Source organism: Bipolaris oryzae (genome assembly GCF_000523455.1).
Source record: "Bipolaris oryzae ATCC 44560 unplaced genomic scaffold scaffold_290, whole genome shotgun sequence".
In the NCBI taxonomy this organism is placed as follows: domain Eukaryota; kingdom Fungi; phylum Ascomycota; class Dothideomycetes; order Pleosporales; family Pleosporaceae; genus Bipolaris; species Bipolaris oryzae.
The window spans coordinates 1-18,471 of record NW_006911566.1 but is presented as its reverse complement, the minus strand read 5'-3'; the positions used below and the strand labels follow the sequence as shown (position 1 = coordinate 18,471).

General features: G+C 46.9%; 6 protein-coding genes across 6 annotated transcripts; 5 read left to right on the top strand and 1 right to left on the bottom strand.

Annotated features, from left to right (window-relative positions):
- Positions 1 to 272: 272 nt before the first annotated feature.
- On the top strand, positions 273 to 1,330 carry COCMIDRAFT_109873 (uncharacterized protein; the record flags this gene model as incomplete). Its single annotated transcript, XM_007695275.1, has 3 exons — positions 273 to 610; positions 664 to 1,172; positions 1,221 to 1,330. Coding segments are annotated over 3 exons (957 nt in total), but the record flags the coding sequence as incomplete, so codon positions are not given.
- Positions 1,331 to 1,836: 506 nt separating this feature from the next.
- On the top strand, positions 1,837 to 3,388 carry COCMIDRAFT_10017 (uncharacterized protein; the record flags this gene model as incomplete). Its single annotated transcript, XM_007695274.1, has 3 exons — positions 1,837 to 2,371; positions 2,427 to 2,832; positions 2,881 to 3,388. 3 exons carry the CDS (start codon positions 1,837 to 1,839, stop codon positions 3,386 to 3,388), a joined length of 1,449 nt encoding a protein of 482 aa, XP_007693464.1.
- Positions 3,389 to 4,693: 1,305 nt separating this feature from the next.
- Positions 4,694 to 4,867, top strand: COCMIDRAFT_109888 (uncharacterized protein; the record flags this gene model as incomplete). Its single annotated transcript, XM_007695273.1, has 1 exon — positions 4,694 to 4,867. A coding segment is annotated over one exon (174 nt), but the record flags the coding sequence as incomplete, so codon positions are not given.
- A 4,889-nt stretch (positions 4,868 to 9,756) lies between these two features.
- COCMIDRAFT_109872 (uncharacterized protein) lies at positions 9,757 to 9,957 on the top strand (the record flags this gene model as incomplete). The annotated part of the gene is made up of 1 exon (XM_007695272.1): positions 9,757 to 9,957. A coding segment is annotated over one exon (201 nt), but the record flags the coding sequence as incomplete, so codon positions are not given.
- A 2,338-nt stretch (positions 9,958 to 12,295) lies between these two features.
- COCMIDRAFT_67958 (uncharacterized protein) lies at positions 12,296 to 12,829 on the top strand (the record flags this gene model as incomplete). The annotated part of the gene is made up of 1 exon (XM_007695271.1): positions 12,296 to 12,829. A coding segment is annotated over one exon (534 nt), but the record flags the coding sequence as incomplete, so codon positions are not given.
- Positions 12,830 to 13,906: 1,077 nt separating this feature from the next.
- Positions 13,907 to 14,245, bottom strand: COCMIDRAFT_109877 (uncharacterized protein; the record flags this gene model as incomplete). Its single annotated transcript, XM_007695270.1, has 1 exon — positions 13,907 to 14,245. A coding segment is annotated over one exon (339 nt), but the record flags the coding sequence as incomplete, so codon positions are not given.
- Positions 14,246 to 18,471: the final 4,226 nt, after the last annotated feature.

The window sequence follows — 18,471 nt, the reverse complement described above, 5'->3', positions numbered from 1 at the left end:
TCCTCCAAAAGAGCCCACTGGAGGATTACTCTGCTGTCTAACATCTCTTTCTATTACTAAACTGCTCTTTAGCAACAGGCATCTAGAAAGCTAGTAATAGCTTAACTAGATAAAAGGCCAAAGCACCATAGCCACACTACCACTATTGAAACTCCCTTAGTGTAAATAAATCCCATAGAACGGCCTCTGGCCAAAGTCTTACATGGCCTCAAGCTACATAGACTATAATGGGATAATAATAATAATAATACTAACGGGATAAAAGTATAGTCTTCGTGTTGATTAGTAGTTTCTTTGTAATCGTTATCACTTGCCTCGCGCGGACCGGACCGCATTTTCAGCCCACCAAGTCTGTGTGGGCGACTTTCCTTAACGAGAGTGGCTGGTCCAGCGGCGTCGCCTTTCTCACTGGTCTCGTTTCGCCAAACTATATGTATGCCGGTATTGATGGTGCGGTACATCTGGCAGAGGAGTGCAAGAACCCAGAAAAGGTCGTGCCTAGAGCGTTGATGAGCACGGTATCCATTGGCTTCGCCACATCCTTCATCTTCGCCATCATCATGATGTATTGCACCAGCGATCTGGAAGCTGTGGCCACGACGGCAACTGGGTATGTCTCTCCCTTCGGTGGCTATCACCTTCCATGCTGACATGTTCGTTTAGTGTACCCGTTTACGAAATCTGGCGTCAGGCAACTCGGTCAGATGTTGCTGCGACCGTTTTCCTGTTCCTTCTCCTGCTCGCAACCTTTTTTGCTTTCAATGCAACCCACCAAACAGCGTCTCGGCTGACTTGGTCTTTCGCACGGGACGACGCTATCTTTGGTAGCCGCTGGCTCGGTAAGATCAACGAGAAGCAGCAGGTACCCACCGCTGCCTTGATCTTCAACTTTGCGATCATGTTCATCATTGGCTGCATCTACTTGGGATCGACATCTGCTTTCAATGCCTTCATTGGCACTGGTTTGATCTTGCAGCACGTGACATGCGCGTTCCCGGCCGTGTTGCTCATGATGCACAAGCGCTCACCAAAGTGGCTGCCGAGTACACGCTCTTTCAAGGTACCAGCGGCCTTGGGCTGGGCGGCGAACTTGATTACGGTGGGCTTCGCAATCCTGGTCTTGGTCTTCTACGACTTCCCAATAGTCATACCGGTGACGGGTACGAGCATAAGTGGCGCCCCAATACTGATCTGGTGTGGCTGTGACTGACTTCTCCCAGATTACGCGTCGGCAGTCATCGGCGTGATGGCTATCTTCACAGTCGCAAATTGGTTCGGACATGTGCGCAAGCACTTCCATGGCCCGCGCTTACAAGTCCTGATGGAGTAGATAGACGTTCTCGTTTACGTAGTGTATGTGAGCGTTCAGTGCGATCGACTCTGGTTGTGACGTCACCACATTTTGTGTTCTCCGTCCATGTGAATTGCTTTGTGGTACATGCTTGGACGAGGGAGCGTGTCGCTGTGATTGAGATTGTCAGCACGCCGTCTTGCGTTGCATACCTACGCTATATTGCGAGAACTTCGTCAGTTCAGCGGCCGAATTTGGAAAGGGCGAGACGCCAAGCAAACGCCCTTTCCAAATTCGGCCCGAACGCAAGCAGCACACAACCGGGTTGCCTCCACTCCGCGATAGAGCACGATCGTACAGTACAAGTTGCAATAATCCTCCGCAAATTTTATCGCAACTTCATGGATACCAAGATCGAGATTATACTTGACTATTGAGGTAGCCCGGGCCTGCGTCGTGAACGCTAGTTGCATGCAACTTGGCCCCGTTGATCGTGGTCCTCCAAGTTTCGCCAGGCTCATCAGATTCGGTGCACGAGCATCAGCATGCCTCCAGATGGTAATGTGAAGAAAGAGCGGGGCTGCTTCCAATGCTCGTGCCGCAGGATCGTCTGTGACAAGACCGAACCATCATGTCGCAAATGCGCGAAGAAGGGCATCGAATGCTCTGGGATCGGCAGGATTCGATTTGCTGGAGGAGTAGCCAGAAGAGGACGTCTTAAGGACTGCAAAATTCCAAAGACTGGAGGCGATGATAGCTGCAAGGAGCTACCGACCACTATTGAGTTTCAATCATTGCGCTGGCCGGGTAAGGAACGCGCTAGGAAGAAGAGGAAGAGTGATCTGGACGAGACTGCGCAAGAACCACCGACCCCTCACACAATCAATTCAACAGAAATGCAACATGGTAGGAAAGATTCTTTGTTGTTGGCCCCTCCAAACACGAATGCGGATTCCGAGGCCGATGTGGAAGACATCGGTCGAGGCTACAATTCGATTGTGGTTCGTTACTCCCAACCATACGAAGTTGCGCCTTGGGTTGCGCCAATTGACCCAAAGTTGCGGATGCTCTTCTCATACTGTAAGTTACAATCTAGAGTCGGCCATAATTTGACCATTTACTCACGATCTTACAGTCTCCGATGTCGTTGCCCCAGCTATGGTGGTGTTCGATGATGACACAAATGGTTACAGATCATTAGTCCTGCCAATGGCGCTCGAAGACGATTTGCTGCGCCGGGCAGTGGGTGTTGTGGCTGCACAACATCTCAGTCATCAGCGGCCTGAACTTCAAGGAGCAGCTGAGGCTGGACGCGCTGCTGTCATTTCACGCTTACGCAACGATTCCTTGCAGCAGTCTGCCGACAAGGTGTTCAACAAGTTCACCTGGGCAACTTTGGTTGTGCTTCTTGTGGGCGAGACAGTGACTGGAAGTGCTGACTATCACTTCTTCGTTCAGATGTTGCTCAGCTTGTCCATGAGTAACCCAGGCAGAGATGCTGATCCCATCATTTCAAATTTCTTACAAACACAAACCCATATGTAGGTAATGTTGGAGGATATTTGCACAGCCATACTAACGAGCATCAGGTTCGAGCTGCTCGGCGTGCCGCTACTCCGCGAAGAGGTCGGCGTGCTCACCATGATGAAGGCCTCAGAGTCTCTGATGAGCTTCTTGTCCTTTTTTCATCTCCCCGAAGACAGCGAAGACCGGCGCATTGTAGACCTGATACGACAGTGCTTCGTCTCTGCATGCAATATATACACCCGATGTGCAGCCGGTGCAGATGCAGTCTCAAGATTTCACAACACTATCCAGGAAGAGTCTATCCACCAACTCATTGGCGTCATATCGCAAATCTCACCAAATGATCGTGGCGCACATGCACTGGTCTGGGTGTGCTTTATTGCTGGAGCAGCTTCGACAGATCAGAGCCAGAGAGACTTCTTCGTACATCGCATGGAACAGGTGTATGCACGTACGCGATTTCGCAATATTCCTATAGCGATACAGAGCTTGGAAAATATATGGGCTCGGAGATCTGGCGAACGGTGGACCGTATGTCTGCCCCAATTGTCAAACGTGCTTGTTATGTAAAAAAAAAGGCAAAGATGAAGGCTTTGTATGAGAATCTTGTATCACAGCCAACTGGTCATCAGGCAGCATGCTTGGTGCGTAGCGATCGATCTAGGTCAAGTGTGGACCCGAGTAGGCGAGGACACACACTGTGTGCATTGAAACGCATTATGGCTTTAACACCGCACATACACTCTCTAACTTGTATAAGTAACAAGAAAGATTCTCTCCTTAACAAGGGATGTGAAAACTGAGAACCTATGGACGTCCACGTTATAAGATGTAAGCCTAGAAGTACCATGTATAGTCACATGCAGACTTGCTAACAATCAAGTTCTTGATTCTCTTGCTTGATTCTTGATTGGTTCGTCCAAATCAATCAAATCAAATATAGAGTGGATATGCTATCAATCAAGATCAATCTGAACCTTTCGATTGATTAATTTAATTGGTCTTTTCAATAGTATAGCGTCCATAACAGGTAACTCGGGATAGACTTTTTGGTGTTGTAGTAGTTATCTGGTCTGTGCTGACTGTTGTTTTGATCTCAACTCTCTAAACAATAGTATTAACACCACCAAAGAAGCAATATAGATTATTTTGTCTAAAATGTTACTCCCACACGCTCGCCCTCACCAGAGACGCGTAAGCCGTGGCGGTTCTGTGCCTGCAAAACGTCTTCAGACAAGCTGAGGGACTGCCTCGCAGCCCATTAATATCGACGCGACCCTAAGCTAGATTAGATTTTACGCGTCACTATATGAAGCCCTAGCTGCAGCCGCAAGCCAGGCTACTGATACTACTCTCGTTGAGCCCTCTCCGCCGTCTATGGTACTAAATGCCACTATTGTCGCGTCTACTGACGATACTGACGCGGCGACGGCTTCTACGGCGGATCCTCTACTAGACGAGCTAGCCACTAATCTAGATAGCTATTTCGCAGATGACTTTGAAGGCATTAACTAGGATACTCTGTTAGCGTATGGGAAGCCTCTACGTACGCTTAAACATAAGAAGAGCTGGGTCTTTTAGCACGGCTATCGCGTCGCGTCTCTTAGAGACTTAAGCCGTACCTTCTGAGTCTGTTGATATTGCTATCAACACAACGCGGTAGGGATCAAATATATCCTAGAGGTGACAAAATTAACCTTAGCGGCGATTACCTACCTTTAGCTGAATCGCCCTGGGCACAGCTTTGATCGTGCTGGCAAGAAGGCTGGGCTTGTTCTACCAGCGGGCCAAAGGTCTCTACAGTTTATCAATCAGTAAGGCCTCGTCATTCAGCAAAGTATAGCTAATACGATTGGCAACTCCGACGTATAGGCCTTTAGATACGCTGCAGTCCGTTGGATTATTGAGAATAACCACCCGCTTCGTAAGTTTGAAACACTAGCTTTCAAACAGATGATCGCATACGTAAACCTAGAGGCAGCAGCAGCCCTATGGGTAAGTCACCAAAGTGTATTAGCGTACGTCCTACGCCTGTATCACTGCCTGTAGCCACTAGTTACTACGTCGCTATCACAAGCGACTAGCAGAATACATATCAGCTTTGACGGATGGACTGCTAGAGGTGGTAAGCGAGGCTTCTTTGGAGTTGTAGCTCATTTTTCTGACGCCTCTGGCACGATCAGGGATCTCCCGATTGCCCTCCCACAGCTCGCGGGCGCCCATACTGGTGATCGGATTGGAGAAGTCGTAGCCACGACTCTCTCGACGTTTAATATAAGCGGTGCCCAGCTTGGCTACTTTACACTTGATAACGCTTTTGCTAACGATTGAGCTATCCACTGCCTCTCCCGCGAGTTCGAATTTAACGCCCTACACCGTCGCCTCTGCTGTGCTCCTCATACACTCAATCTTGTTGGCCAGACAGTTATATAAGGCTTTGATGTGGACGCCTGCAATAATGGTAGCGACGCGTACGCAGAAGAGACTTAGTATCTACGCGAGTGGCGTTTAGATGGGCCCCTAAGTGTGCTAGTAGATATTATTAATTATATTCGCACACCACAGCAATACGATCGTTTTTAAGAAGCGCAGCGTTAGGTCTATAGCCTCCCACATCTCGCTCGCAATAGAAACCTCTAGCTAGGGAGGCCTATTATCACCCACTAGAACAGCTACTACGACACCTTTGTTCGGCCAATAGAACTAAAGGAGGCTATCGACTCCCACGCCAGTGCTCATATCGAGAACTACAACCGCGATCGGGCGTACGCCTTAAGTAGAGGCAATATACTACTAGACGTACCTAGCTGGATGACGACCAATGGGCTTACTGCGGCTGACTGGGCAGTAGTCTAGGTAGAGGTTAAGATAAAGAGAGTTTATTCTAAGCGTAGTTATGGATGTTTCCTAGATGACACCGGCTTTATTATAGCTGGGAGTACATACTGTCCTTCACAGCGCAGTGCCTTTCGCCATATATAGAGGGATGTTAGTCAATAACTGTTGCCTTCCATTTATAGGATTTTCCTAGTCCGCGATCGTCTAAAGTCTCCCATTTATTTAATGGGGTGTGCCGTATCGTTAAGCGGGTCTAACTTTTCTTCGCTAGTGAAAACATAACCGTCCTATGCAGAGTCGACCGTTTCATTCATGACCAGTATATCAGGTGGCGAGCGAGTCTGGATTCTACCAATACTAGTGGAAGGAAAGAACGGTCTTCCTTTCGAGTGCACTGCGTGTGGAAAGCTAGTGCAGGCAACGAACAATCGTAAATGGAGGTAAGATAGGACTTGATGGCTTACTAGTATAGCACTTACTACGAATCGAAAGCACCCCGATACCGATTTACAACCTAACAGTTGCTTCTATTATGAATGCCGGTTCAATACGAATCCATTCCCAAGCCGTCAGGTATGGATAAATCATCTAGAACTAGAACACAATTTCGGACCCACCTAGAAAGCATTTAAATGTCCTCTTTGTCAGGACACATCAGGAAATAGGAAAAGCACTGTCCTGAACCATTTTTCCTGACACATGGAAGATATTGCCCTTCTGGCACTACCGACTGGGTTAGAACCGGATGCTGAGTCAGACGCAAGCGAACAACAGACAATGATACGACAGAAGCCAGACCAAATTCAGGTAAATCGCCAGAAGCTTTGTGCACTGACTTGGTAAATGAAATGGATATAAGTCACGTTGAATCATACTCTGTGTTATGGCAGCCTTGGCCCTTACCCGTCTGGGTATAGCGCCTTGGCGCCAGTTTGATGTATCATAGTCCACTCACCTAGCTAGCTAGCTAGCTTGTACACTACGATACTGTACGCTTATTTGTTCTGATCACTTGTCCTTTTTGGCTTTTGGCATTGCGCCATAGCAGACACGCTGATATGAGTAGGCAACGATGCGGCTGCATTTGGCCCTCTCATCTAAGGACAGTGCAAGGGCCGCCACAGTTACCCGCTCGGCAGCGCCACACTAGTTAGTAGCTGCCCACGGCAACTCTGCTTTCGTGTTGGCCACCTTAGCGCCAGGATCCAGCATCTGACAGAGCACTGACTCTACTATGCATGCGACATTCCCCTGAAATACGAAAAAGGCTCTTGGGGTGGGGTAATGGATTTACCCGGTGTTGTTCAATTGGCTCAGATGGGGCCAAGGACTACGTCTACATGCTGGTGTACGTTATATCAAGGTGTCTTAGCAATCGTCTTAGGTATATCCACCTTTCGGGATACATTTTCGAGTTTATGCAGCTTGTGCAGAAGTATTAGGTTCACTAGAAGATCAGCAGGGGACAGCTAGCGCGCGGCCAACCCGTGTGCGCGGTTAACCCCTTGGGATACGTCATCACATTTTACTCTCTGATGTCTATGTTGCTCCAATGTAGACTTTTGGGGGGTGGGGTAGCCTTGACGAAAAGGTTCTGATTGGGTGTATACAGAATCCTGGTGTTCCGATCCACTCTCGGGTTCTGCAGCTTCCGTTGCCACCTGTCTGACGGCAGCTAAGCGCGCTCTAGAGAAGCAGTAGAGCTGGCGCTTATGTTCTATTCCCAATGGATTCCACGAGCATCTAAAGACATGATTTGCTATAGTCCGCGCGTATATGAAACAACAATAGCTTGGCCACACTAGCTTGCTACTATATACACAGGTTTCGCAACCTCGGCTAGCGAAGGATTCTCAGCAAGTCACCAGGTCCAAGGCTGAGGCACACTTCCAACCAGGAAGATACTCCGCGAACACGCCGCTTTCATCCTCGCCCGCTTAGTTCAATCCACACTTTAGTATAGGTAGTCTTCAATCCCCGCTGAACGTTCTTACATTTCATGATGGCTTTCTATCTCCTAGTTATATCCTAGATTACTAGTGCAGCCGGCTACTGTTACAGCCGTAACGGCACTACCCTCCTTAATGCGGCCTTTTAACTATGCAATAACACGACAAAATATTCCGTATGCTGCATAACGAACTAAAGCGGCGCTAGAGATATTGGCATTATAGATGATGTGTGTATGGAAAATGGTCTTTATCAGAACTATGCGGTGTTTGATGGGAATAATGAGGGTGAGCAAGTTTGGTCAAGACAGGGTTGTACAGACCCGCTATGGAACAGTCTCTACTGTCTTAGAGACGTATGCAACAAGCTAGAGGTATACCCCTAAATACTTTACGTTAGGATATCGCTAAGACAATATAGTACGTCGACAAGTGGGGTAGTGTAGGCGTCCATAACTGTGGAGGAGAAAATTGGTGCTGTGGGGAGAAAACTTGTTGTAATGATGAGAGCAACATCTTCGAACTCGCAGCAACTGTGGGCCCGATATCGACTATTCCCTTAGCAACGCCCTCAGTAACGCCCTTTCTATCAGTAACGCCCAGTTCCTCAGCCATAACATTGTCAACCTTGACTCCTACCCCGTCTTCTGTCCTCGAGGGGAACGTCTCATTAGGTGGTCTTAGTGTAGTCGCAAAAGCTGGTATTGGAGTGGGTATAGCAGTTTTTATGATCCTGGCAGCAGGAATAGTATGGATGATATCTAGGTCGAGAAATTCTAGTGGAGGAGACGGCAGTTCTTCAGACGAAAGAACGCTAGACATATATCTGGCGAAGGGGGAAATGCATCAGTTACGTGCCCATGCACATGAATTGTGGTCGAATCATGGATATGGGGAACTGGGTCAACGTGAAGATGCTGAACTAATGGCAAACAACGCTCCTTAGGAGTTAGAGGGTATAAGTCGCAATGTGCGCACTGAGCTCCATCTATTTTAATCCCAAGCAAAATGTGTAGAAAAAAAACGTCTTATCTCTTAAATCGACAAAAGCTACTCCAGGCTGATTAGAATGGATTTGACTTGAAATCGATTTATGCATACCTCTTAGGCGTCTAGTAAAAGCTCGGTCACATAACCTAGTCAGTCTTTCCACAAATCACCACATTTGAGCTCGAAACAGAAGAGTGACTTGCAAACCTGTAAATGTCCTGCAACCTAAATTGCAGATAGCGTCAGTCCCTAAAACCGAAGGCATGAGTATTACAACTTTTGAGCCTATAGTCCAGTACCATTTCAGTCTCCTGCCTCGTCATTTGAGTGGTAAGGTACCGATAGTCGTACGCATACCAAATGCGAAATCGTCTAAGAATATTAGAGTACCTAGAGCGTTAATTAAGGGCTGAGAAGATTATGTCAAGGGTTATATCTATAATAAAGGCAATGACTATTATTAGTATGACCGTATATTATGTATTTAATCTTTACCTTCGCCGTGCATCTTTAGTTCGTGCCTACCTACTGTAGCTAACGGAGAGTTCTATGTTAATATGTGATCGCTTATAAAAGGTTTTCTCTTCCTAAAATAGGTAGTTGAACAAAAAAAGCAAAATTCTCTTCTTAGCTAAAGACGCGTGCAGTTCGTGACAACAAATCTTTCTACATTCTAACAAAAAAAGATAAGAGCTCTCCAGCGGGGAATTGAACCCCGGTCTCCCGCGAGCTGTCAATTGCTTGACAAGCGGAAATACTGACCACTATGTAACTGTGCTGTCTGCCAATACATCCGTTAAATTTCCCGTTCTGGGTTACCGGTATCTGTTAATCTTCCTGCTTTCAGTCACAGTAACTTGAGGGCGGGTTTCCGTTTTTAGGTATGTTGGCCTTATAATATTGGCTCGTGTTTCATACCCATGTACGTTGGGTACGTTAGTATATCCGTGGCGCTTATTATCTTAAAGCAGCATCGCAGTGTTTAATTATCAACACCGATTGACCTTGTGCTATAGTAGGCCCACTTTTGCGGTCAAATGGCTTGTGACGTCACCTTGCTATCGCAAGATGCCCTGTGCATCTTTTTGAGCGTCCGCTTTCAATAAAACACGTGATATCCGATACCGCACGCCTAACTACCACATACTACTTCGTAAGCACAGTATAGTTAAGCTCACTGATTCCAGCACCAAAGTCGTCTTTCGCATCAAAGAGTTCTATTCCCTTGCAGAAGAATTGCCAACGTCCCTTCGCCATACTAGCACTGAGTTGCCTGTTCTTAGCACCGCACTAGAGAGCATTGTCCAAAATTCCGAACTCGAGGCTGCTCTGCTGTCGTTGGTCAGTGGGTGCCACGAATAGATAGCGTAACTAGACCCTATCATTGCGAAGACGCTGCTGACTGCCGATGACACTTTTTTGATAAAGAGCACAAAGGCAATGGCAAGCCTCCAGCGAGAAGACAAAGTCGAAAAAAACTATAAAAACCTTACAGAACTACATTATGATGCTACCATTTTACCACGCTGCCGTATCATCTACTATATAACCACTAAAAGGTAAATAACTGTCGCATGCGTGAGTGCGGAAAGGTGTGGTTCAAATTCGATGTATTCTTTTGCAAGTTTCTAACTACCAGTTATGTGTTTTGTAAGTTACCATGGCAGGGGTTTGTCACATCTCGTGTATCGACATCTTACGGCTGTAATAGACGCCACTGTATCCTTGTGTAGTCTGCGACAGAAGCTTATACATCTTGTCTAAGTCTACTAGATCACTGCCTGTCATATCATCATACTGTTCCAACCACTGCGTTCGAGCTTGAGAGGTTGTCGTGCTTCTGTGGCAATTCTAAGTCTGCCTGCTAGATACGCCAGATGAATACGCTCCGCACACCGAGCTTAAAGTAGCTTAGTGGTAACCTATCGCGACTAACGCTGGACTTGTGGCTGTGTGGTTGTGTGGCTGTATGGCGCTCTTTGGCAAAGTCTTCTAGGCCACCCAAAAATCAGTTCGGATTAGAAGCGGGTGCTATCGTCCCTCCGTGTGTGGCGGAAAACTCCGCACACAGCGGCATGCCAGCAATGCTTACCACCACAACAAGGTCAACCACTGCTGAGGCGCAGATAATTTCAAGATAAAGACCTTGATCCTGGGGCTTGTTCCGCGCTTCGTCTGCGCTTCGTCTATTCGCATTCGCATCTTATAGTTCACTAATTAAAATTCTCTCAAAGAATTTTGCACGTTGTTGCGTGGAGGCATCACGTATAGCTAGTAGTCAAAGTTGGTGGGGTCTTGGCAGAGTGATCACTTCGATCTTCTGACCGAATCGCTATACAGACACGTTAATAGTCAAGTAATAGTGAAAGTTGGTAAGCTCTTGGTGTAAAGGGCCACGCCATGGACAACAACAGAATATCACGTGACGTAAGTCCAGTGAGCATAGGTCACGTGACTCAAGAACACGTACAGCCCTGAAAGGCATCACATGAAAAAGCAGAGCTACGACCAAACCTTACGTACGAAAAGAGTAAGTAAGAAAAGGGTGTATAAGAGACGCGTGCGTACGTAGCTCCATAGTCTTCATCCCTCATCTTCTTTTGTACGATAGGTGAATGCAAATTCGTTAGTCAGGCCTTTCCGCTCATAACACTTGGTACCGTGAGCAGTTCACCCATCTGAGCAGTTCGTCCGTCTCAAACGTTACTAGTAACTAGAATAAGAGTTATAGTGTGACTTGGCAGCCTTAACATCTAAAATAGATACACAACGAACGGCGGATCGGCCAAGCATTCTTGTTCTCTCTCGTCTGATCACTATCAATGTCTCTTAGTTTTTCGTATACGGTAATCCACGGACGGATCTTCAGCTGCTGACCGGCGCACTCAACAAAAATGTACAGGTATACATGCTTGAGCGTTATGGCCCGCCCTAAGGTCCAAAGCATAGCCCGCCACGTCATAGGCCTATGGGGTCGCAGGCCGAAGCGAAGGCGACAGGGCCACGCTGCATCGCTCCGGAGTTAGAACCATGAAGCACAACACATAAACAACTTGGGACCAGCGGGAAATTAAGGACTAAGATCGGAACACTAGCTTCAATCCGGTACACTCAGTGAGATCTCCGCGCCCGCTGCGTCGTTCGTTGTCCGCAGGATCGTAGGTGACTGTCCCGGAATTACGATAAGAGACGATAAGCCTGGACTGTTTGCGTGGCGCGACTCCACGAGCTGAAGCCCACAGCCACAACGCGAACATCGACCAATGGATTCACATGTGCAGTCTAGCATAGCCTCCAGCTTGATGTTGCAGCCTACCTGCTCTGAAGCTGAAAGATGTGATATATTTAACACGATATCGGCGGCGTCCCATGCCAGTCTGCTCAGCAACCTCATCTACAAGAATCTCAGCAGTCTCGCACAACTTACATCCTCAAAATGAAAGGCGATCCCTCCTTCGTCATTCTCAAACACTCAGCCTGGCTCGACACTTCCAAATACGAGTCCCAGATTCTCGGCCCAATCATTCGCCAACCCCTCCGACCCACCAACGACTTCGTCCCCTCCGATCCTCTGCAGTATAACGCTTTCGACCTTGTCGAGCCCACCGAGCATTTGACCGACTTCGTCCTCGAGAACAAGGGCACGGACACGAGTCATGCCACTGCAAAACTCTCATCCATCGCACATCTCAACTTCGAGGGCGAAACCACGGAGAGCGTAAAATTGGCTGGCAAGAGCATCACGTACAAGCGACTGCAGCAGCACAGTCAGTTCTGGGACAAACTGAAGGCGGACAAGGCAGTCATTGACACCGTACCTATATGGGTCAAAGATGCCAAAGGCAGGCCACCTTGCCTTGTCGTCGGCATCATGATCGCCGAGGACGTCGAGCTCGATTTCTCAGGCGCGTCGAAGCGCGAGACAGACGGCGGCGTGGAGATACCAATCGCAAAGATTGCTATGGCTGTCACGGCTGCACCCTTGCCCCCCAATCTCGGTCTCGGTAATGTCAGTGCTGGGGCTGGTACGGCGCACACTTTTGCGAGCGTGTTCAAGGCGAAGACTGCCAAAAGTAACATATTTGCGCTTGAGTTGCAGAAGGTGGAGGTGGCGCGTTCATCGGGGTGGTGGGGGAGAAAGAAACAGCTTATCCTCACGGATGATGCGCCGGATTTCGACGACGGGAGATTAATGGGCCGGGATGACAACGATAGTGATGACGAAGATTTACCGACAGTGAACGATCTAGACATTACGGGCTACTCTGAGAAAGCCTATGCTCGCCCATCTCGTTGAGACGACGGCAGCTTTCGTGCGATACTCATGTACTTGTTTGCCATGTTGCGGAGCTGTGCCTGGTGACAATGTGTAGTTGTCAGACCGGCCGTTACATCAGCCTCATTCTCCTCTAACGAGCGTTTTCTTGAGTCCCGTCTCAATTTCATACATAGGCGTGCGCCTGAAGTATCGAGTAGGACTCACCCAATCGTACTCATACTCTTTGACTGAGAGATAGTGAACGCTTGAACGCAGCTTTCTTACCTCTTACTAATGGTTATCATTAATAGCAACTCAGACTAACCGATCGAGCTTTTTCCAGTCACTTTCAAAGAGCTTTAATAACGAGCTCCGCTCAACTTCTGGCATACTCATGAATCTCTTAAGGACGACTTTAGGATCCTTTAGCCATATACTAGCGGCTTCAAACGCTTTCGATATAGTCGATTACTTGCACGAGGCCTGCTAAGCTCTCCAGGACAATGGGAAGGAGTACTCTCTCTTTTTAAGAACAAGGCTATGAGCCTTATGTAGATATTTAGTGGGCTCGTTGGAGTAGGCTTTAGAGAGTGGCTTGAACAGCACTACATCGAGCGGCTGGAGTTTATGAGTTGAATGGGGAGGAAGGATCATGAGGAGAATCCTATGGCGATCGCAGTACTTGATAAACTCCATCGTGACATGAGATCCATGGCCATCAAGGAGGAGCAATTTCCATCTAACTACATGACCGCAGCTTTGTACAACAATCAAACACCTGCTCAAGTCAAGTTAGGCATTTGTCATCATTTGAGCAGCCTGTTGACGATGATTTAACAAACAACTCGTGCTTTCAACCTCAATATCCTCTACCCAGCTCGATCGTATGGCTCCTTGAGCAGCTGCGTAGATAAGGCTGGGCGGCAACGATGATTCATCGGCGCAGCAGCAGGCTAAGACTCTCAGAAACTCGCATGACCCATCCCGGAGAGACTCTCTAACCTCTTCCTTTCCCTATTAATGCCTGCTGAATATCCTCTTGCCTTTGCCTATTCAACCAATGAAGAAGCCTTTCTTATACATTTTGTATATATCTTGAGCCTCAAGGTGATATTCAGTAATCTTTCGATTCAGTAGCTCGAAGTAGAGACGGTATTTTGACTCAGAATCAGCCAGGTGGGGCGTGCAATCCATGACAGTGGTTCCATTTGGGATGAGATGGATCTCATGTCGGTTCATGAAGCGGGTGACCCAGCTCTCCCTGAGCTGCTGACGGGCGACTTCTGATGAGAGATTCTTGATCACCTCCCTTTTGGGAATCAGGCCTTGCTTGGTAAGTTTAGTGATATATCTCACAAACTCAAGCCCGCGTTGGGGCCCGATCTTGAGTTGAGGGGAACACAGAGAAGGTCGAAGAATCACATATATCAGGAAAGCTATACAAATATGGCTTCGTTCGTCACTGGAACCACTATGTGACTGAGAACCGTAATTACATATGGCTTGGCAAGTTAAGTCCGAAGAAGACTGCCAGCTTCGATGTGCTGGAGTTGGAACACACAATGAAGGACGCACTGAAGGACGCCTCCTTGGAGAGCCCAATCGAACTATTTGGAGGCAATGATCATTTCGACATCTCGAAGCATGGCCTTGTTTTTACCTCCAAAGATTCAGACCTAAATCCAGCCACCCATACGAAGACAAACATTTATGTTTCAGCAGCCCTGCCTTGATGTCCTGTAGCCCCTAGTCTCATCAGCTTAGTGTTGAGCGATCAGTATCGTATTTTGCAGCAATATATGTATATGGGAAGTGCTCTTCTGGTTTGCACAATTCGATTTCTTCAATCGCGGCTTGAATCGGATCCATATTGATAGAGTTATGGCGCGTTCGAGTTAGTGTTAAGCACGAATTTTGGTGTTGTGCGGGGCGTTACGTGAATCCGGGCGTCACGCGCACGAACACATTAACGTATTGGATCAGTAAGTGGGCCAGATCAGTTAGTGGGCCACCCCACCAAACTTGATGCGGCACTCTACACAACTACTACCATGCCGCGACAACAACGTTCTATACAGACTTCTTGTAAAGGTAGGATAAGTCTTACTATTGCGTCTTATTATAATAATCCAAAACAATCTCTCCACGCTCTAGCAAAAGTATATAATATGCTAAAGTCAACACTCTAGCGACGTCTCTATAATATCTAGCTACGATTAGAGATACCCTCTATCAACCATAAGCTATCGTCTATTAAAGAGCATTCTCTTTTATAGTAGATCTTAGACCTTGATTGACATAGTTTTTCTACCTTATATTATTAACGTACGGCGAATGGCAGATACGTTACTTGCCGCGCATGGCCAAGATCTATGTTACACGGGGTCAGCTAATACTTCTCTGCTAGTCCTTAGTCCGGGTTAGGGTAAGACAGCTTGTCAGCAGTCGTCCGTGAGATTGCCGAGTAATTCTGGTGGAAAAGAGTTATGGATGTTTAACCGATAACAAAGACAATCAATTCTATACTAGATAGAATAACAAAGTATCAATCTTGTTAAGTAAAGTAGCTTATAAGAAAGTACAATTTGAGTTGACCACAACGAGTGTAATGATGAAATTCAACACATTCTTATACCCATTGTTGCTTGGTCCTGTCCTCCCTCGCCCCACTGGCCTCTCGGAGGCCCAGTCTTGGCGGGATGCTAATCACGTGATCCTCGCCCCGCGGGGATCATCACTTCTGACGCGATCCCGAGTGGTTTCCTCCAACCACTCGTGGTGCGCAGGGGAGGAGATCCTTTTACCTGTTACTTGTAACAATCTACCTCTATAACCTATTAGCAAAAAATAAGTATCGCGCTTTATCTGGAGCTAGCTAGAGCTTTAAATAAAGTAGATTAGAAAAATTAATAGCTAGCGCGCATGCTATAAGGATCCTAGCGTGATAATAGTATAGTTTAAGCTAGGAGAGGAGACACGCTAGATATATGGCGTCTTAGACTATAATATCTATAACTTTAACGAGACTAGGTGTCAGATACCAGTAGCAAAACCGCGACATCCAGAAGGTCAAATGGAGCACTGGGATCTGGAGTACAGCCAATCAGATCAGCAGCCAAGACTGATCCCGGCTCAAGCTGGAACACGAGATGGCTGAGATTAGAATAAGCAAACAGACCTCCTTAAGGAGGCGCGCCCGCGCGCGCCTCCAAGCAGAGCAGAACAAGATCAATACAATCATCTTTACCCATCAATTTACTATCCTTGATAACCCTTCACAATCTGACACTAGGTTTATAATAGACGTCGCTGTAACGTTAAAAGTTATAAATAGCTCTAATAGAATTGGTTAGGCAGTTGTCGTATATCTAGGCAATCACGAGTAGGTAACAGCTATCGAGTACGTCAACGCGTCTAGCTGGTCTCTGTTACACGGGGTTTCGCTATACTCACCTAGTCTCGGTCCGGGTTAGGGCGAGACTTTGTATAAAGTATTCCGTGCGATTGTTTTCTGGCGATTCGTAATGGAGAAGAGTTATCGGAGTTGTAACTAAAGTATAGAGTAACAATCAATTCTATAACAATAGAATAACTAAGTATCAATATGTGTAAGAGAAGAACTTATAAGAGTTAACCATAACGAGTGTAATAATGAAATCCAACCCATTCTTATACCCATTGCCTTCTAGTCCTACCATCTCGTCCATCTCTCCTTGGCGAGATGGCCAGCCTTGGCGAGATGGCACATCACGTGACTCCAAGCCCCGCAATGCTCGTTACCTTCTGACCTGGACGTGGTTGGCTCTTAACCTTGTCATTCCTCGTCAAGGTGAGGATCCTTCTTGTTGCTTGTAACAGTCTCAATCACTATTTATAATCCTGTCTAGTAAAGTCTACTAGAGTAGCTAGTACTACAATCTCCCACTTAACTAGACTATTAGTGTCTTAGATAATAGCTAGACGACAGACGAGCTTAGTATAGAGTGAATAAAGCACTTCAACTAGTATATAGCGGCTCGTATAGCTAGAGTCTATTAGCTTCTTATTCTAGACGGACATAATAGTCTTGTTCTCTATATAGAACTAGTCGAACTCTAGCGTAGCGTGGTTATCACTTTCTATATACTAGCTCACACCATCTATCTCCTCTAGCCTCTAGACATAAGCTACTACTCTCCTCTTAAGCGCGCGTACGGGCGTAAGATTGAGAAGCTCGCCCGCCAAGGCGTCTACTATATTAACAAAATAGACTTCCTCATAGCCTATATACGGATCTAGCCGACTATACTCACGCAGTAAATATCCAGGCGGGCTTTTGGGCGACAGGCCTTATCCCTCCTTATCTAGATCGTGTTCTGTCGTCGTTAACTGTTGTCCGGACGCCGTCTCCACCATATACAACTATAGACGATAACATTGCAGCCCAGCCAGCGGCACAGCTAGAAATGCCACACACACAATAGAACAGTTTCAGCAGCAGGTGCGCTATGTTCACGAGCGATTACGCAGGCAGCCAGAGAGCTCAACAAGTATTACATTACGCCGGCTTACAAAAAGCGCTCAGCTTACAATATAATTAGCAATAACACTTATAGAAGAAAATAAGAAGCTACGTAAAGAGAATTAGCGCCAACATTAAAAATAGAGTTAGCAGCGCTAGCATATTGCTTCTAGTGGAATGCTCTAGATGCAGCAGGTTCAGCAGCTTGCTGCAGAGGCAGAAAGGGTGGTCATGGATGGCTAGCCAGAGCCAGGCTGGCGAGCGACGTCAGTGCGCGCCGCCGACGTGCACGAAGTGCCATGCTCAAGGACACACTCGCATTCTATGCAAAGTTAGAGAGTGAATTGTTTTTCTTAATTATATTTTATTTTATCACGTTGTTGTGGATTAATTGCGTAGAAAGTCCTGTCAAGTTTGGTGGGGTGGCCCGCTAACTGATTTGGCCCACTTAGCTACCGTGTCCGTGCACCTGGCGCACATGTTCAGCTGGCGCACACCCCAATACTATAGCAATCAGCCGGTATATGAAGTTATTAAGCTACACTACAAAGCTATATATACGTAATATCTTAGTAGATTACTAAATAGACCCTTATAAATAATTTATACTATCTAAATTTTAATAGAAGAGTGATAGTGCGGCTACGTGACGTGGTGCGCCGTGGTTCTAGCGATGCAGCCCGTACGGCTATACTAGACGCTACACCACTAATTATACTACTACTACTAACCTTCTAGCGCTTCTAAGGCTTAGATAGAGCTCTTAAAGCTTTATATTTACCTTTTTAGGAAGTTTAGATAGCTTTTTAATAGTCTTTCTCCTCTTTTTTACGCTAGTTTTCAGCCCTCTTTACGGCGGCATTAGCAGCTCTCTTAGCTATCTCCCTCTACCGTCTCTTTCTCGTCTTCACTCTCTTCTCTACCCTCTCCTTAGTAATCTTTTACTTTAGTAGCTTATTTGTTACAAGTAACAAGAAAGATTCTCTCCTTGACAAATGACGAGATGGCTGAAGGCCTAGGGACGTCCACGTCAGAAGGTAATGATCAACGCGGGGCGAAGATCACGTGATATGGCATCTCGCCAAGACAGGACATCTGGAGATGCCAGACCCTCAGG